We start from the raw sequence: 16,223 nt of genomic DNA, 5'->3' as shown, positions 1-16,223 counted from the left end.
ATAGTTCAGCCATTTCTTCCCCAATTGCCTTATCCTTTACTTCATCTAGATAATTCCTTATTCTATCTTCACTGACATCCTCTCTTTTGTATAAATCTTCAAAGTATTTATGAATGATTTCTTTTTTTCTGTTCTATTTCCTGGTATGTATCTCCTTTGCTATCTATTAACTGGTATATCAGTCTCTTCTCTTTCTTTTTTTTCAATTTATAAGATAGCCATCTTCCTGGCTTGTTGGCATGTTCAAAATAGATTTGTCTAGTTAAGTTCAAATTCATAGTCATTTTCTCTTGATCAATTAAATTCAGTTTGTGTTTGACTATACTTATCTGATTTTGCAGTTTGGATTCTTTTGGGTTATTTTGTAGAAGGGTTTCTAGCTCCTTAATTCTCTGTTGTAATTTGTTTTGTTGGGAATATTTTTCCTTGTTTCTCTTAGCATTATAAGAGATTGTTGTGCCTCTTATAACCGCCTTCATCGTATCCCAGACATTTTGTTTCGTGGTTTCTCCGTTATCATTTTCTTTAATAAAAAAATCAATTCCTCCTTTAATTTATTAATATATTCTTTCTCTCTTATTAATTGAGTGTTTAAGGTCCATCTTTTCTTTGGTTTTGCCCTGCCCTTCCATATTACCTGTATTGGATTATGGTCTGCCCATTCATTAGGCAAAATTTCCACTTCTTTTGTCTCATTTGCTATCTCTCCACTCATCCATGCCATATCAATCCGTGTCCATGTTTGGTGGGGATTTGAATAAAATGTAAATTGTCTTTTTCAGGATGTAATCTTCTCCATATATCTGTCAGATTTAGCTCTTTCATCATTTCCCTACAAATCTTGGGAGCTCTCTCTTCCCCTTTTTATTCTTCCCGGCATTACTGTGATCCTTTTGGAAATCAGCAATGGAGTTGAAGTCCCCTACCATACAAATATTTCTTTTTGCAATTCAACCAATTTTCCATATAGGTGTTTAAAAACTCTTTTTGGTCTCCATTTGGGGCATATATTACTACTAAAAGAATTGGAATATCATTAATCCAGATCTGCAAACCCAGAGTCCTTCCTTCTAAGTCCGACCATATTAGCTCAGATTTCAAATCCTCTTTCACATATACTGCGATTCCTTCTTTTTCTCCTCATCTGCTGGTGTGGTAAATAATTTTCCTAATTTCGGGCATTCTAAATATTTTTCATCCTTCTTCTTTATATGGGTTTCTTGCAGGCACGTTATATCTGCATTATGTTTAATTAATTTAGATAATATCCTTTTTCTCTTAATTGTTGAATTTAAACCATTTATGTTTATTGATAGTAATTTTTTTCTTCTCCCATCTATTTAGTTTTGTTTTGCTCTTTGTCGTGTAACAATTCCTCTCTCTTCTTGCGCTTGTATTGATGTAGTTCCTTCTGTCTTTTGTTGTGGATAGGTATTTTCTTGGTTTCCTACCGTTCCAGTTCTATTTTTATGTCCACTGTATTCTTCTTGAAACTTTGTGTCCAATTTCTCCCTACTACTTTGCTCCTGTGGGCCCACCATCCGTTCGTAAAAATCCTGGGCTTTTTCCATAGTATCTATTTTGATTTTCCTCTCTTTCCACGACACTAACATTCCTTCTGGAATAAGCCATTTAAATGTGATTCTTTTTTATTTAAATATGCTGCCAGAAATTTATAGTCACGCCTTTGTTCCCTTATTCTCCTCGGTATCTGTTTAAGAATCACAATTTCTTTCTCTTTGTAGGTTATAGTTTTATCTCTTGAGGTTCTATATATCATGTCTCGAACACATCTTCTAGTGAATCGTATATGTACTTCCTAGAACAATTGTGGCGTCTTGCATAATTTGTATTGACCGGTAGACTTCATCAAACTCTTTTTGAATTTCATCTTTATCCATCTTCAGTAAACCGCCAGTATTTCTGCCATCAAGTATTCCAGGTCTTCTTCTTTTGATTCTGTCACATTTTGGAATCTTAGGTAAGTTGCTGCCTTGTCCATTTCTAGGAGGACAAGGGAGTCCTCCATTTCTTTGCTCATGCTTCTGAGATCTTCATCCACCCTTTCTAATTCCCTTTCTGTTCGTTCGGTTCTTTTCTCTACTTCTTTTATTATAACTTCGTTTTTCTCCAAGGCCTGCTGCAACACCCCACTTTATCCTCTACTTTGGAAATGTCCGCTTTCATTTCTGTCTTTAGTTTCCCCATTTCTTCCTTCAATTCATTGATATCTGCCCTTGTTTCACTGTGGTTTTTAATCATTGTTTCTTGCAATCTTGTCAATGAGTCCTGTAAAGTTAGGAACATTGCTTGGATATTAGCATTCGAGATGCTAGTTGACTTCTCTGTTGGTAGTGTTTCCTCTATTGTTTTTTGTGCCATGGGTGAAGTTGTTGTCAAAGTAGTCATTATTGTGGGATTAACCTTCCTACCAGATTTCAAAGCAGTGGTAGTTGTAGTAGTCATTTCCTTTAAAATTTGTTTTTGTTGTTGTACAATATTGAATATATTATTCCAAATTGGCATTCAGTATTCTTAGTTCTGTAACTAAAATTGACCAAGATCTATCAACCTATTAAGTAGCTATATTCTTGACTAATTAGTAAAGTGTATATATTTTTCTCTAGTTTAACTTCAATATAAAGTAACCTTAACTATAAAATATATTACATTCACAGGTAAACCCACACAAAGAAATATAATATTGGTCTAGAGAGTTCTAAGCTTATTAAGTAACTAATGCTTAATATTCTTACTGTCTCCCCTATATTCCCATTCAAATTATAACAATCTCTATTAATAATAACTTAACTAAATTAATCCAATATTTTAACACTCTAATATTTCATTACTAAATGTACATATTTATCAAGAGGAAATCAGAGGGAAAAAAAAAAAGCAAGCATATTTCAACATAGCATACCATCCACAAGTAAGAAAGAAGAGAGGCTATTTTAGTAAGTATGTACACACAGAAAAGGGTTGAGGAAAAGAAAAAAGAAAATTCCAAAGACAAGAGTTTTTGTTTCCGCTTTTCACTTTGGAAGCTTCCACTTCTAGCACACCGGAAATGGCAAATGAAGATTTGCTGAGTAACAGCTGCCAGTAAGCAATATTCCCACTCGTTTCAGCGTTCTGGATACTGCCTATGGCGTTGCTCTGTCTTTCCCCCCGATCGGCTTCGTTCTGCTTCTGGATCCAATTTAATAGCTTCAATCCAAATGTTAGTGATAATAGAGTCTTCAGACTTCCAAAATTCTCTTTACTTCTTTTTTATTTCCGACTCTCTTCTGCCTGCCAAGCTCTTTCACATTCACTAAACCAATTCTTTTGTAGCCGCTTCGTCTTGGAGCTCACAGCTGGCATTCACACAGTATTTAACAGCCTGAAATCAGTCTATTGTCAGTCAAATATCTTCTCTGCCATGACTCTCTTTCCCCCGAGCTTGCAAACTTTCACTCACTTTTTCTTCCCATCGGTGGCAGTCCGGACTTCGGAGCCTCCATTGTTAGGAGGCTGTTCTTGATCGTTGGGCTCTGGAGGGCTTCCTCTTCGTTACAGGGGGTTGCTTTCCCACACTGCAGCCCGAGGTTCCCCCACACCGGCACGGGTCTCTCCAAGACTCGAGCACCCGAAAGATCGCACCAAACTCAAGAAAAGGGAGGCTAGAATCACGAGCAGATTTCTGCCCCCCTGACCGTCCTTGCCTTGCCACCGCGGCGCCTTTGTTATTTCTCGAAGGATTGTTTTTAAATAACTAAAAGAAAGTTTGAAATCAGGAGACAGTAAATAATTGAAAAATCCAGCTCCCGGGGCTCCAGTAGAGCTCTGTCTCCAGGAGAGCTGGGATCTGTTCCCCTGCAGCATCGAGGCTTCGGTGCTCCCTCATAAAGGGCTACGGACCCAGGGAGCCTTCATTGAAGCTTCCCATGCAGCCCCATCGATCTTGGGGCTCGCTGCTGCTGCCTGAGCTGCTTCACAGCTGACTCTGGAGCTTCATTCTACTGCTTCTCAGCTGTTTTACTACGATTTGATCGCTCAAGGCCTGGTAAGAGCCTATTGAGTGAAGGAGGTAGCGAAGCTGTTCCAGAGCCACTACACATGGTGGGTGGCCCTCTTGTTTAGCCAGGCAGCCATTTTGTTGGGCCTCACAATTTCGGAACTTGCCTGGCCCAGAGCAATGGGAAGCACCTCAGTGGGGGAAGCTCACAGCACCCTTGGTGTCTGCTCTGTTGCCAATATGGAAAGGGAAGCACCCCAACCTGGCCCCAAAGAATTGGAAGAACACCAAGACACACAAGCCCCTTTGAGAAAGAAAAAAAGACAAAGAGGCCCTTCTGCCAACAGTCAGGCTGTTGCAAAAATCAGAGCCAAAGCCCTAGCTCCTGGACAGACTTCAAAATTGGAGTTCAGGGCTGAGAAGAGAAGGCATGCAGCCATTGAAGAGCCATTGAAAAGACTTTGGCACAAATGCAAGCACAGATTCATCAAGTCTCTCATCCTGGGGAGGTGCATGTTGGCCCTGAGGTTTCTTCCAAGGGGGGTAAATTGGCTTTCAGTTACCTGTTAGCTTGGTCCCCTGAGAGAGTGGAGGAAGATCAATATCCCCAAGACTTGAGCAGATCACAGCCTTCCTCTAGACTGGCTACCTGGGGGCCTGGCCATTCTTTCCTAGGGGCTTGGGTTCACAGGGGGCATAGGCTTAGGCCTGAAGAAACCTACACCCCCACTGCTGCAGGCCTATGTTCGGAGAATAGGCCTGAGGACATAAGGGAAATGGTCTCTGTAGCCATTAAGCAGGGCCTAGCAGAAGGATTCAAACAATTCCTTCACCCTCCAGGAGCAGGCCCATCTTTGTTAAGCCAGGGTCTTCCACAAGGGGTCTTCCATTCTCAGAAGGGTGTTCCCAGACATCAGTTCTGTTTCCAGCCCTCCTATTCAGAGTGGAGGGAGGAAGAGGAAGAAGACTATTCCGAAACATCTGACCATAGCCACCCTGGTCTGAGAGAGAGGAAGAGGAACTTATAGACCCCAATATGTCTGAGGAAGAGGACCTCAGAGTTAATCAGCCACCAGTAGCAGGGGTTTTTAGGCCTTCCTTATTCAAGCCCTTGTTACACAAGGCTTTGGTCACTGCACAGCTAAGCCCTGAGGAGGTGGCCCCTGAACCACAGGCATCTACTTCTGGCCACTCTGACTCACTGTTCTCCAAGCCAGTGGTGCATGTGGAGGTTCTCCCCTCCCCTCTCATATTCCTTGATTTAGTGAAGGAACAGTGCACCTCCCCAGGGGCGGGACCTTGCCCGTCTGCTGATGACAGGCATTTCTACATTGTGGGCCCGTCCCTGGACAACGCCCTGGTCGTACCTTCGGTGGATGCCCTGGTGGTGGCCTCATTTTCTTCCTCAGGCACTTCCACTGAGCCAGAGGATGTCCTCAAGACAGAGGAAACGATCTGAGCAAACTTTCAAGCGCGCTCAAGCACGCGGTGGCTTGGGTGATTAGAGCATCTACGGCCGCCTCATTTTTCACGAGATCCTCATTGTGCTGGCTTCACCAGCTTCAGGAGAGGCTTCCAGCCACCAAGTTCAGGGCCCACCAAGACATCAATAAAATAACTACAGCAGCGGAGTTTACAGCAGATGCCACCCTGAACTCAGCCAAGTTCTCTTCCAGGGCCATGGCTTCTTCAGTAACAGCCAGACAACTGCTTTGGCTGCACAACTGGCAGTTCAACTCACACCGAAATGGAAATTGGCGTCAGTTCCATGTGCAGGCGATAAGCTGTTTGGCGACATCCTTGGCCCATACTTGACGTAGACCAAGGATCAGAGGAAGGTCCTGTCCCTCAGTGGGGAAGAAGCCCGAGTATCGTCCCGGGCCTTACTATCGTCCCTTGTCCTTCAGATCCAATACCAGCCCTCAGTTCTCCAGAGATCAGCGGTCCTTCCCTGCTCGTCAGGAACAGTGGCCTGAAGCTTCTGGCAGGCAGCAACATGCTCCTGGTAAATGGCCCTTTCGAGGGGGAGGAGCTTGTTCATTTAGACGCTTGAAATGAGTGCCCCATCTCCCCCCCCCCCATCGGAGACCATTTGGCTTTCTTTGCCTCCAGATGGGAGGAATCTACATCAGACGCTTGGGTTCGTGAGACGGTGAGGTACGGCTTCCAGCTGGAGTTTCTCTCCCCACCTCCACGTTGGTTCATCTGCTGTCCCACGTCGAGGGACAGTTCTAGACGGGCTCTTATGGAATCAGCAATCCAACATCTCATTGACATACGAGCTATTCAACCAGTTCCTGTAGATCAACAAGGGCAAGGCTTCTACTCTTGCCTCTTCGTGATTCCAAAGGCCTCTGGGGGGTGGCAAGCTATTTTGGATCTGAAATTATTAAACATATTTATCCCATACAAGTGCTTTTTTTTAAAAAAAAAAACAGATTTTATTAATTTTACAATTAAAATAACGCATCTACAGCATATACATGAAGAAAAAGAAAAAAACAGGCCTTGACAGAGGCCAGAAATGAAAGGACAGAAAGAAATGCGGAAAAAGAGAAAAAGACATGAAAAAAAGGGGGGAATAAAGAAGGGTAAACATTTAAAATGGAACAATATCTTTTTTGACGGTCTGTAAGATCTTCTTCAAGTGTATCGTAAGCACAACTTATTGGTATCTATACTTGGGATGCCCTCCCCTAAAGTTCTCTTCGCAGTGGTCTATCTTTGATTTAGCCAGTTATACCAAGGATTCCAGTTGATATAATAGGTTGAGGATTTCTTATTTTTTAATGTTAAGAGTTAATTTGTCCATTTCAGCACACTCTAAAATTTTCTGGATAATCATCTGTTCAGTGGGTGTGGAAGGTAATTTCCAGCACTGAGCGAATGCTAGTCTGGCCGCAGTTAGAATATGGATTATTATATACTTCTTTTTTTTTTATAATTGTTTATCAAAAATCCCTAAAAGGAAGGACTCTGGTTTGTATTCAGTTTGTTCCTTAGTTATCTCCTCCAGCCGTTTCCTAATTTTTTGCCAGTATTTCTGAGTTTACTTGCATGACCACCACATGTGGAAGAAGGTACCGTCTATGCTCTTGCATTTCCAGCATGTTGGGCTCGTGTTGGGGTGCATTTTCGCCAACCTTGAAGGGGGCAGGTGCCATCTTCCATACAGGTGCTTTAAGGTACATTCTATCCTTGAGAGCATTCAAGAGGGTGACCACCTCTCCTCTATAGAGCTCACGGAGGCTTACCTCCATATCCCTATCTGGCCTCATCACTGCCAGCTTCTCCATTTTTGTTATCAGAACTCCCATTTCCAGTACCGGGCTCTACCCTTTGGTCTCTCATCAGCTCTAAGGTCTTCACGAAAGTCTTGGCAGCTTGGGTGGTTTTGCTTCACACCAAAGCAGTTAGGGTCCAGTGCTACCTGGATGACATACTTATCCAGTCTCAAGTCAATCCACTCGGCCCATCGCGACCTTCACATCACAATACAGAGTCTACGAGACCAGGGGTTTTCAGTCAACCTATGAAAAGTCACCTTTCCCCGACAGCCAGGTTGCTCCACCTTGGGGCAATTATAGACACATCGCTCTGTGAGGTGTTTCTCTCCCTGGATCGAGGGGAGTGCCTTCACAGCTGCATCCTTCAGATTTGGCAGCTGAACAATGTTCCATTGTCCCTAACTCCAATGGTTCTTGCTCCCCTTTCAACAGGCAGGAACTAGGAACTAGCCATTCGACATGAGGGTTCAGGTTCTTCCCAGGTGATACGGTCCTTCGCATGGTGGCAGTCCCAGGCCCTTGGGAAGGGTCTTCCCTTCAGAGAGCCAGACAGGATACGTCTCACCACAGATGCCAGTCTCCATGGCTGGGGAGCTCATCTGGAGGGAGAAATTGCCCAGGGGTGTTGGTCTCAAGCAGAAAGGACATGCCCCATAAACTGGCTGGAGCTCAGGGTTATCTTCCTAGCCCTGAAACATTTTTGGACCAGGGTGGCTGGCAGAGGTCCTCAGGTTTTTACAGCATGGCCTGGATAAGGGACTTGCCCCTAACACACTTCGCTGCCAGGTAGCGGCTTTTTCTTCTGTTATTTCCTGGAACAGATATGATTCCTTATCCCACCACCCTTCGGTGCGTAGGTTTCTAAGGGAAGCCTCTAACCTCCGACCTCCTGTGAGACATAGGTTTTCCACTTGGCATTTGCAAAAAGTTTTACAGATTCTCACGAAGTCTCCTTTTGAACCTCTCAGGACTATATCTCTATGGATGCTGTCCCACAAGGTAGTATTTTTAGTGGTCATTACTTCGGCCAGGAGAGTGTCCGAACTAGCGACACTTTCGGTATGTCTTTTCCATCAGAACAGGGTAGTTCTTAGGTTAGACTCACGCATTCATCCCTAAGATAAACACTTGGTTTCACCGGGCTCAAGATGTTGTGCTTCCAGACTTCTGCCCTAGACCACAACACAAGTTAGAACATAGGTGGCATAAGCTGGATGTGAATCTGAAGCCGACTTCCAATTTGTTCCTTGTCGGAGCGGAATCTGCGATCATGTACGGTTTCGCCGAGCTCACTTGCTGGAGGGTCCCAATCAGGACCAGAACCACCCTGGTGGGGTGGTGAAGAAGGGGGAAATCACCTGGAGGGTTGAGGGGAGTCACAACTCCCTTCCCTGACAGGAAAATCCCTCCCAAAGGCAAGCTGCAGCGGTGATCCTAAAATGGCCACCACGAAGACAAACAACACTTTGGGAAACTAAGTTTTGTGCTGGAGCAGAGAAGTAGCGAGCAGAGTGTGAACCAGGCAAAGGACATCACTTTTGAGGTATCCCGTTATTAAAATAAAGGGCTATCTTGGAGGGAAGTGTGTGGAAGTGGTGACCAGAGAAAGTGAAAAAGAAATTGGATTTTATAAAACTTGGATTGGATTACTGTATTGGATTAATTTGGAGGAGAAAATTTAAAGGAAAATACTTTAACACAACAAAGGTTTATAAATTAAACTGGATAACTATTGAATTATGGGCACTTAAATGGCATAATTAAATGCTGAAATTGTGCGTGTTGAAAAGAAAAGAAATAATAGCTAATGATTGAAATTAGCGAACTTAATAAAATATTATATTCAATAAAGAAAGTTAAAGGTAAAAAGACTCAAGAGCGCCACCTGATGGTACAGGAAGACTTTAGTACATTTTAAAAAGCGTCTGGTCTTCTCAAGAGTTTGGATTTTGGAAATTAAAAGAAAATAAAAGAAACTTTATTATTGTTGTAGAACCATCTGAACAAAGACTCAAGAGTATGGACTGTTGAAAATAAAGCCAAAAGATATTGGCTGAAATAATATACTGGACTCTGGGATTGAATATATCTGTTAAAGAAGAGGATTTTAACTATTAAGGAAGAGGAAAGAAAAAGAAAAAAAAGGAGAAAATATAATGGATGAACTATTCATTGATATAAGATTGGGCTTACAAGATACAAGACTGGATTTGCAAGATATAAGGGACATGATAAAAATTAAACTTGAAATGTGCAATTATGTACTACAGAAATTAGAAATGGTGACTCAGCATATACAAGAACTAAATAAATCAGAGGGGGAAGAGTTCTATAAAGAAGAAGCCAACACTGAAGAACAAAATGAACAGCAATTATTTAAACAGTGGGGAAAAGGAATTAGAATTAAAAATTTGTGGTCTGATGGGATGATAAAAGGGAGAATGGTTCGGAAAATGGATAAGGGGAGAGGGAAAAAGCAGAAAAAGGAAGGGCAAAAGAAACATCAAAAGAGGGAGAGAGAAAAGTTAAATAACTAGAAATGGAGGAGAATAAGAATAGAGAAAAGGGGAATTAAGAGAAAGGACCAGAAAATAAAGAAAAATAGAAAACAAACAAGGATGAAAACAAAGTACATTGTCCAAAGAGTGAGAGATAATGGGTGGGGAAAAAAGGATAAGGAAGGAGATTCCGCAAGGTAATATGTTGTGATATATAAGAATATATTGAAAATAGTATTTTGTAATGTATAGATGATTCATAAGGTGTTTGAGAAAATATAATGCGGAATCTGAGAAAAATATATATATTTGTGTTATATACTAGATAGGAAGATTGATATTAAGGTAGAATGAAGATGGTTAGCTCGAATTATTAACCAGAGGGGACAATTATATTTACAGATAAGGATTGATAAAATGACAAATGTGATAGGAAAAAGTAATATGAGAAATGACAACAGAAATGAGATGAGAATTTTAGATAACATTGTAAAATAAGATATGAGAATGTATTAATATAACATGAATTGGAATTGGATAAGATAAGCTTAATATTTAACAATAATAAGGATGATGCAATATGAAACTAAACAGATAAAATGAACAGGTAACTATGGTCATGTTTGTATTGAGATGTGAAACCTGGAACCACACTGTTTGCCAAATGAGAATTTTTTATTTTAAAAAATAAAATAAAAGCAGGGAGAAAATTGAATAATGGAATTACTAGGTATGTTTAACTGATATGGTGGTAGGCATTTGGAGAGAGTTTTGAAAGGTTGAAAATAAGCATTGAAGGATTATGAATTAATGTGAATATATGCATTGAGAGATATGATTGGTATTATTAATTTTGCCTATACTAAAATGTATGATATATTGATGCCACACTGTTAATGTATTGTGCATACGCAGATTGAAATAAAAAAAAATGGGGGGAAAAAAAGGAAATCTGAAGCCATGTTTGTGTCATTTCATCCTTCTACCCTGGGGAACAAAATGACTTCAGCAACAATTGGTAGGTGGATTAGAGCTTATATATCCAAAGCGTACCAAACTTTGTCCATGCCGGTTCCCGGACACGTTATGGCCCACTCCACTAGCTACAGCTGCCAACTGGTCTACTCAAGCATTGCTGGAGGAGATCTGCAGAGCGGCTACCTGGACTTCACCTTCGCCGTTTATATGGCACTATCACCTGGACTCATTTGCTTCAGCCCAGGCATCGTTTGGATGGAGGGTACTTTAGCAAGTGGTTCCTCAGTCGGAGTGACTGACCCAGACGTGAGCCCCCCCTTGGTCATGCAGGCTTTGGTATGTTCCATTCCTGGACTCTCATGGCAGCGTTGATGAGAATGGGCATCGGTATAATTACATGAGAACGCCCTTTCTATCTACGCTGCAAGAGAGTCCAGCCCCACCCTGTACGTCTAGTTATGATGGTTGGGGAGGGGTGAAATTAATTTCTTGTTTATCTTCCAGAGACACGTTATGTCTGTCAAGTATCTTCGCCTAAAATATGGGCGGGCCAGACAGGGACTGGCTTTTTATAGTGGCAGACTCAGCTCTGTGACATCAGAAGGAGGAGCTTATCCCATTCCTGGACTCTGTTGCAGTGTTTAGTCAAAAGCTGACATTTTTTTCTCCCATAGTTTGTTAGCTATGCCACATGAACCTTGTCTTATTTTTCTTAAGGTTGTTAAAACCAGAATTATGAAAAATAACTAAAGTTGCATATTACATAATTGGACATAATATTTTATAAAAGAAAGGCTCTTATGAATTTTGTCATATTTGTATCACCTCTTCTGCAGCTTCTAATGGCATCTCATAAAGACAGCCAATTTTTTGAAGGAGGAAAATGTCAAAGTGATCTAAATGAAAATGGAGCCTGTCATGGAGAATGGGGTAGAGCATGGTAAGAAAATCTGCCCTGTTAGTGACTATAGCTATGAAATATCTGTACTTATAAAGAACTGTACAGGTCAGTTCTGTAAAAGAGGCAACTACTGCTGAATTTTAGGGGGATTTGATTGATATTTAAAGGAGGGAGGGATGTCATAGAGTATTTAAATGTACTTCTTTGAAATATTTATATGCTGGTTTTCTGTTAACACATCCAAGGTAAAGGTAAATGTTCCTTTTGTATATATGTGCTAGTCATTTCCGGCTCTAGTGGGTGGTGCTCATCTCCGTTATAAAGCCAAAGAGCCAGCGCTATCTGAAGATGTCTCCATGGTCATGTGGCCGGCATGACTAAACGCCAAAGGCGCACGGAACCATGTTACCTTCCCACCAAAGTGGTCCCTATTTTTCTACTTGCATTTTTACATGCTTTCGAACTGCTAGGTTTGCAGAAGCTGGGACAAGTAACGGGAACTCACTCTGTTATGCGGCGCTAGGGATTCGAACCGCCGAACTGCCAACCTTTCTGATCGACAAGCTCAGCGTCTTAGCCATTGAGCCACCAGGTCCCTGTGACACATTCAAGAGTAGTTCATAAAACTGGATATTTTTCAGCAAATACTGTAATTGTTAAGGGCAACAAAGCATTAAAATTGTTTGAATCATTATTCTGTTCAGAGTCAGCCATTGACAAAACTGTTCCAGTATGGTTTTGAGGTTTTTGTTTTTTTTTGCAGGGGGAGTAACAATCTTTATGTATCTTTTTCAGGAAGACTGACTGGTTTTCTTTGATAAGTGTCATCTTTCTACTCTTGTTTTGCCCCTTTATTGTCTACTATTTTATAATGTCATGTGATCAGTACCATTGCTCTTTGAGTGAGCCAGCCATCCAGTTGCTTACGGGAAAAGTTCACCTCTTAGATATCTGGGACAAGACACCACCTTTCTCTTGGAAAGTTCTAATCCTTTACTTTTCTTGGGTAATGTTCCAGGTACGTATCTTGAAGCTTCTCTGTTGGAATCTAGTTATCTGGATCAAAATTAAGTCTGTTTTTTAAAGATCCTTTTTAATATTGTATCCTTACATGTGAAATGTGGAAAAATAAGTTATTAACAATCGTGTGTTTGGATGTTTCTGGGAATAATGCTAACAGTTGAGATCCCTGATTTTTTTTGAGGCATTTCTCTGTCTTGCTCTCTTTTATGTTTCTAATTCTTTCAAAAGATTACGACTGGCAGACGAAAATGAGAGACTTGTAGCCTTCCAGAAGTGATTAAACTGAACTTCCAAAGCCCATTGCCATTCATTAGGCTTATGGACTATATCAGGGATTGTTATTTCAATCATATTTACAGGGCAATAGGTTCCACATCCAGAGTTAAATGGTGATTTGAAAGAAACTAACAGGCACTCATTTTCAGTCTTTAGTTGTTATTTCTATATAATTTCTATATAAATATTATGGTATTAGCAGCTAGAAATTAAATGTTGTCCGTAATTTCAGTACAAAAAAAGATCAAAAATTAGATTTTATACCTTTATACTATTAACCTCTCTTTAGTCTATGCCCTTAAATGAGTTATACTAAAATATTCACAGTTCCATATATATTTCAGCTACATTTTTAAACAGCTACACTATTATGTGGAGTTGGGATATGAATAAGTCAGTTAGGAAAAAATAATTATATGGTCAATCCATAATTTATCTTCCTACAAATGTCCCATTGTGCAACTTTAATTCACTTGTAAAGATACGGGCTTATATGTTTATTCTGTTATAGGCATTTTTGTTTATGATTCCTGACTTTTGCCATAAATTTATTCCTGGATTTCAAGGAGGAGTACAAGAAGGTGCCATTTCACCTGCTGGTAAGACCATTTTTATTGTATCAAGTAATTGAAACTGGAGAAAAAAAGTGCATGACTCAAAACATTATTACCTGCTTATTTAAATGATACAATCATTAATCCCAGCTGTCAGGATTCCGGCAGTTATCTCAATTAAATCATAAGTCTCAAGTCAATCTTCCAAAACTCCAAAAGCATTTCTTGGGAGTTAATATGTCCAGCACTGCCTGGGTATAGCCAATTCTGAGACACATAATTCATCATTACCCTTGACCCTGGTTTTCCCCCACCCCCTGGGTATATCATAATTCATATTGTCCAATGCAGGGGTTGGCATCCTTTTGGACTTTAGGGACCACCAAACTCATAATTTTAAATCCCGATGACCACTAATATGAATACTGACTGATTGCTGACATTGGTGGGAGAGAGAGAGAGAGATGATCTAACCTCTCTTCCTCCCTCCCTCCCTCCCTCCCTCCCTCCCACACACACATACACATACACACAAACACACAGAGGCAGGGGTGGGATTCAAATTTCTTAACCGGTTCTATGAGCTTGGCCTAATTTGTGGGTGTGGCTTGGTGGTCATGTGACTGGCTGGGCATAGCTTGTATGTAAATATTATAAATATTTATATAAATATTGATTTTTTTTATAAAAAAGAGCAGCTTTTACCCAAAATCAGGCAAAGCAGGCAGATTGAGTTGCTCACAGAATCACAGATTCATTCAGAGATCTGTGAGGTTGGCTACCTGAACCTGTCACGTAAAATTTGTTTGCAAGCAAACTCACAAAATTAACTCACAACACACCATTTATGTAAATATTGAATTTTTTATAAAAAAAGAGCAACTTTTACCCAAAATCAAGCAGAGCAGGCAGGCAGATTGAGTTGCTCACAGAATCACAGATTCACTTAGAGATCTGTGTTTCTGCCATAGGCTAGCTGAGTCTGCACTGCTTCAGTCTTAAGGAATCAGGCAGAAAGCAGGAAATCCAATGATTTCCTGCTTTCTAGCTAATCTAAATCTCCCAGCACAGCAGAACAGATGATGGTCGGAAAAAGAAAAAATAGCAACTTAGCAGGCAAGTTTGCCAGGAGGAAGGGCCATGTGGGTGGCACAGCCTTGTGTTCCTGTGCAGCCTGGATTAATTGCTTTGGGGCGGGTGCTCTGGGGCTGACATTTCTCTGCAGACCACCAAAATTCTCTCACTGGTTGGCAACCGCTGGTCCAATGAGATACATCCATAGCCAAGTGTCATCAATCATGTTCTCCAGTTAGAATTTTGCGAGGCAGAAACTTCAGTCACCTAGTTACTATCTTTGAAAACTATTTATGGAATGCACTTTAGATTTCCAAGCTGTCGCATTGCTCTTTCAAACCCCTTTCCCTCCTCCCATTCTGTTAGCAACTCTAAAAAGACCATAGAAATATTTTATGAACTGACACCAACCATATATTAGCCTACATTTCCTTCTCATTCTCAGTTGCTTCAAGAAGTCTTTCTGTCTTAAAAATAACAGATTTTTATTGCTGCCTGTTACACTTGGACATGTGTAATACTGTTTTTGTCTGTTTTGAAAGGCCTTGAACCTTGTTGATAAATAATTACACATACCCATATTTATTGCTTGTTACTTGTATCTATCTTCTTCAAAGCTTCTGGAACAGGGGTAAGCAATTAATTTTCCCAAGGGGTCACATGGGAAACTGAGACTGTTGTGAAGGTGCGTAAACACATAAGTATGTACATACATAAATTGAAAAAAAAAACTTTGAAATAAAAGCAATACATTTTTATTGCACTCATGGCACACACTTATTTACATTTGATTTCTAATTTCCCATTAACCTCACACAAGCCAGACAGGGACAGTCAAAGAGCCAAATGTTACTTGGCATTAAATTCACAGATTTCCTGGATAAACATTTAAACTGAACAGCAGAGACAGAGAATTAATGGATTCAGAACATCTCTGTCCCCAGCAACCTAAAACTAATCAGGATACCAGTGCATGCAAAATAGATGTTTGTGCAGGTAAGATTATCAACCTTGATGCCAACCAAAACCAAGCATTTAATAGTGAGTGCCATACCATGTGCACTAATCAAACAGGTGGCAAGAAAGTAGGGACAGGCAGGCACAACACAGGCTATGGAGACAGTAAACACAGTGTCAGACATAAAGATCTCAAGTGCTTATATACAAATGCACAAAGTCTGGGGAACAAACAGTGTGAACTTGAACTACAAATACATGAAGGTAAATATGATATAGTTGGAATAACAGAAACTTGGTGGGATGAAACCCATGACTGGAACATACTGGTAGAAGGATACAAATTATTCAAAACAAAAAACCCAGACCCCATAAAAGAGGAGGTGGAGTTGCACTGTATGTAAAGGACCACTATATTGCTACAGAAATGCATGAAACCAAAGGTGAAAACCTTCAGAATGTATATAAAAGAATCAATATAAAAGAAAAAAAGAATGACATGGCCATAGGTGTATATTATAGGGCACCCAATCAAGCAGAAAAAATAGATGTCCTTTTTGCCAGCCAACTAACAAACATATGCAGGAAACACACAACAATAGTAATGGGAGACTTCAATTATCCTGATATCAATTGGAAAACTAATTCTGCACCAAGTGAGAAATCAAATAAGTT

General features: G+C 40.5%; 1 protein-coding gene across 7 annotated transcripts in view; it reads left to right on the top strand.

The window, feature by feature from the left end:
- Positions 1-16,223, top strand: part of DHCR7 (7-dehydrocholesterol reductase) — a 42,608-nt gene that overhangs the window by 9,193 nt on the left and 17,192 nt on the right. For 5 of the 7 annotated variants that reach the window (XM_087921271.1, XM_087921270.1, XM_026706584.2 and 2 more), the window contains exons 3-5: positions 11,600-11,703; positions 12,460-12,682; positions 13,475-13,562. In XM_087921271.1, the coding sequence (XP_087777397.1) occupies positions 11,606-11,703; positions 12,460-12,682; positions 13,475-13,562 (409 nt within the window). In that variant the 5' untranslated portion in view covers positions 11,600-11,605. Of the gene's footprint in view, positions 1-11,077; positions 11,100-11,599; positions 11,704-12,459; positions 12,683-13,474; positions 13,563-16,223 lie in introns of those variants that run through there. The other 2 variants (XM_087921268.1, XM_087921273.1) reach the window with 2 other exon arrangements.

Source organism: Pseudonaja textilis, chromosome 1, assembly GCF_049901715.1.
Source record: "Pseudonaja textilis isolate UNSWEBS1 chromosome 1, rPseTex1.2, whole genome shotgun sequence".
In the NCBI taxonomy this organism is placed as follows: domain Eukaryota; kingdom Metazoa; phylum Chordata; class Lepidosauria; order Squamata; family Elapidae; genus Pseudonaja; species Pseudonaja textilis.
This window is presented reverse-complemented; position numbering and strand designations above follow the sequence as displayed.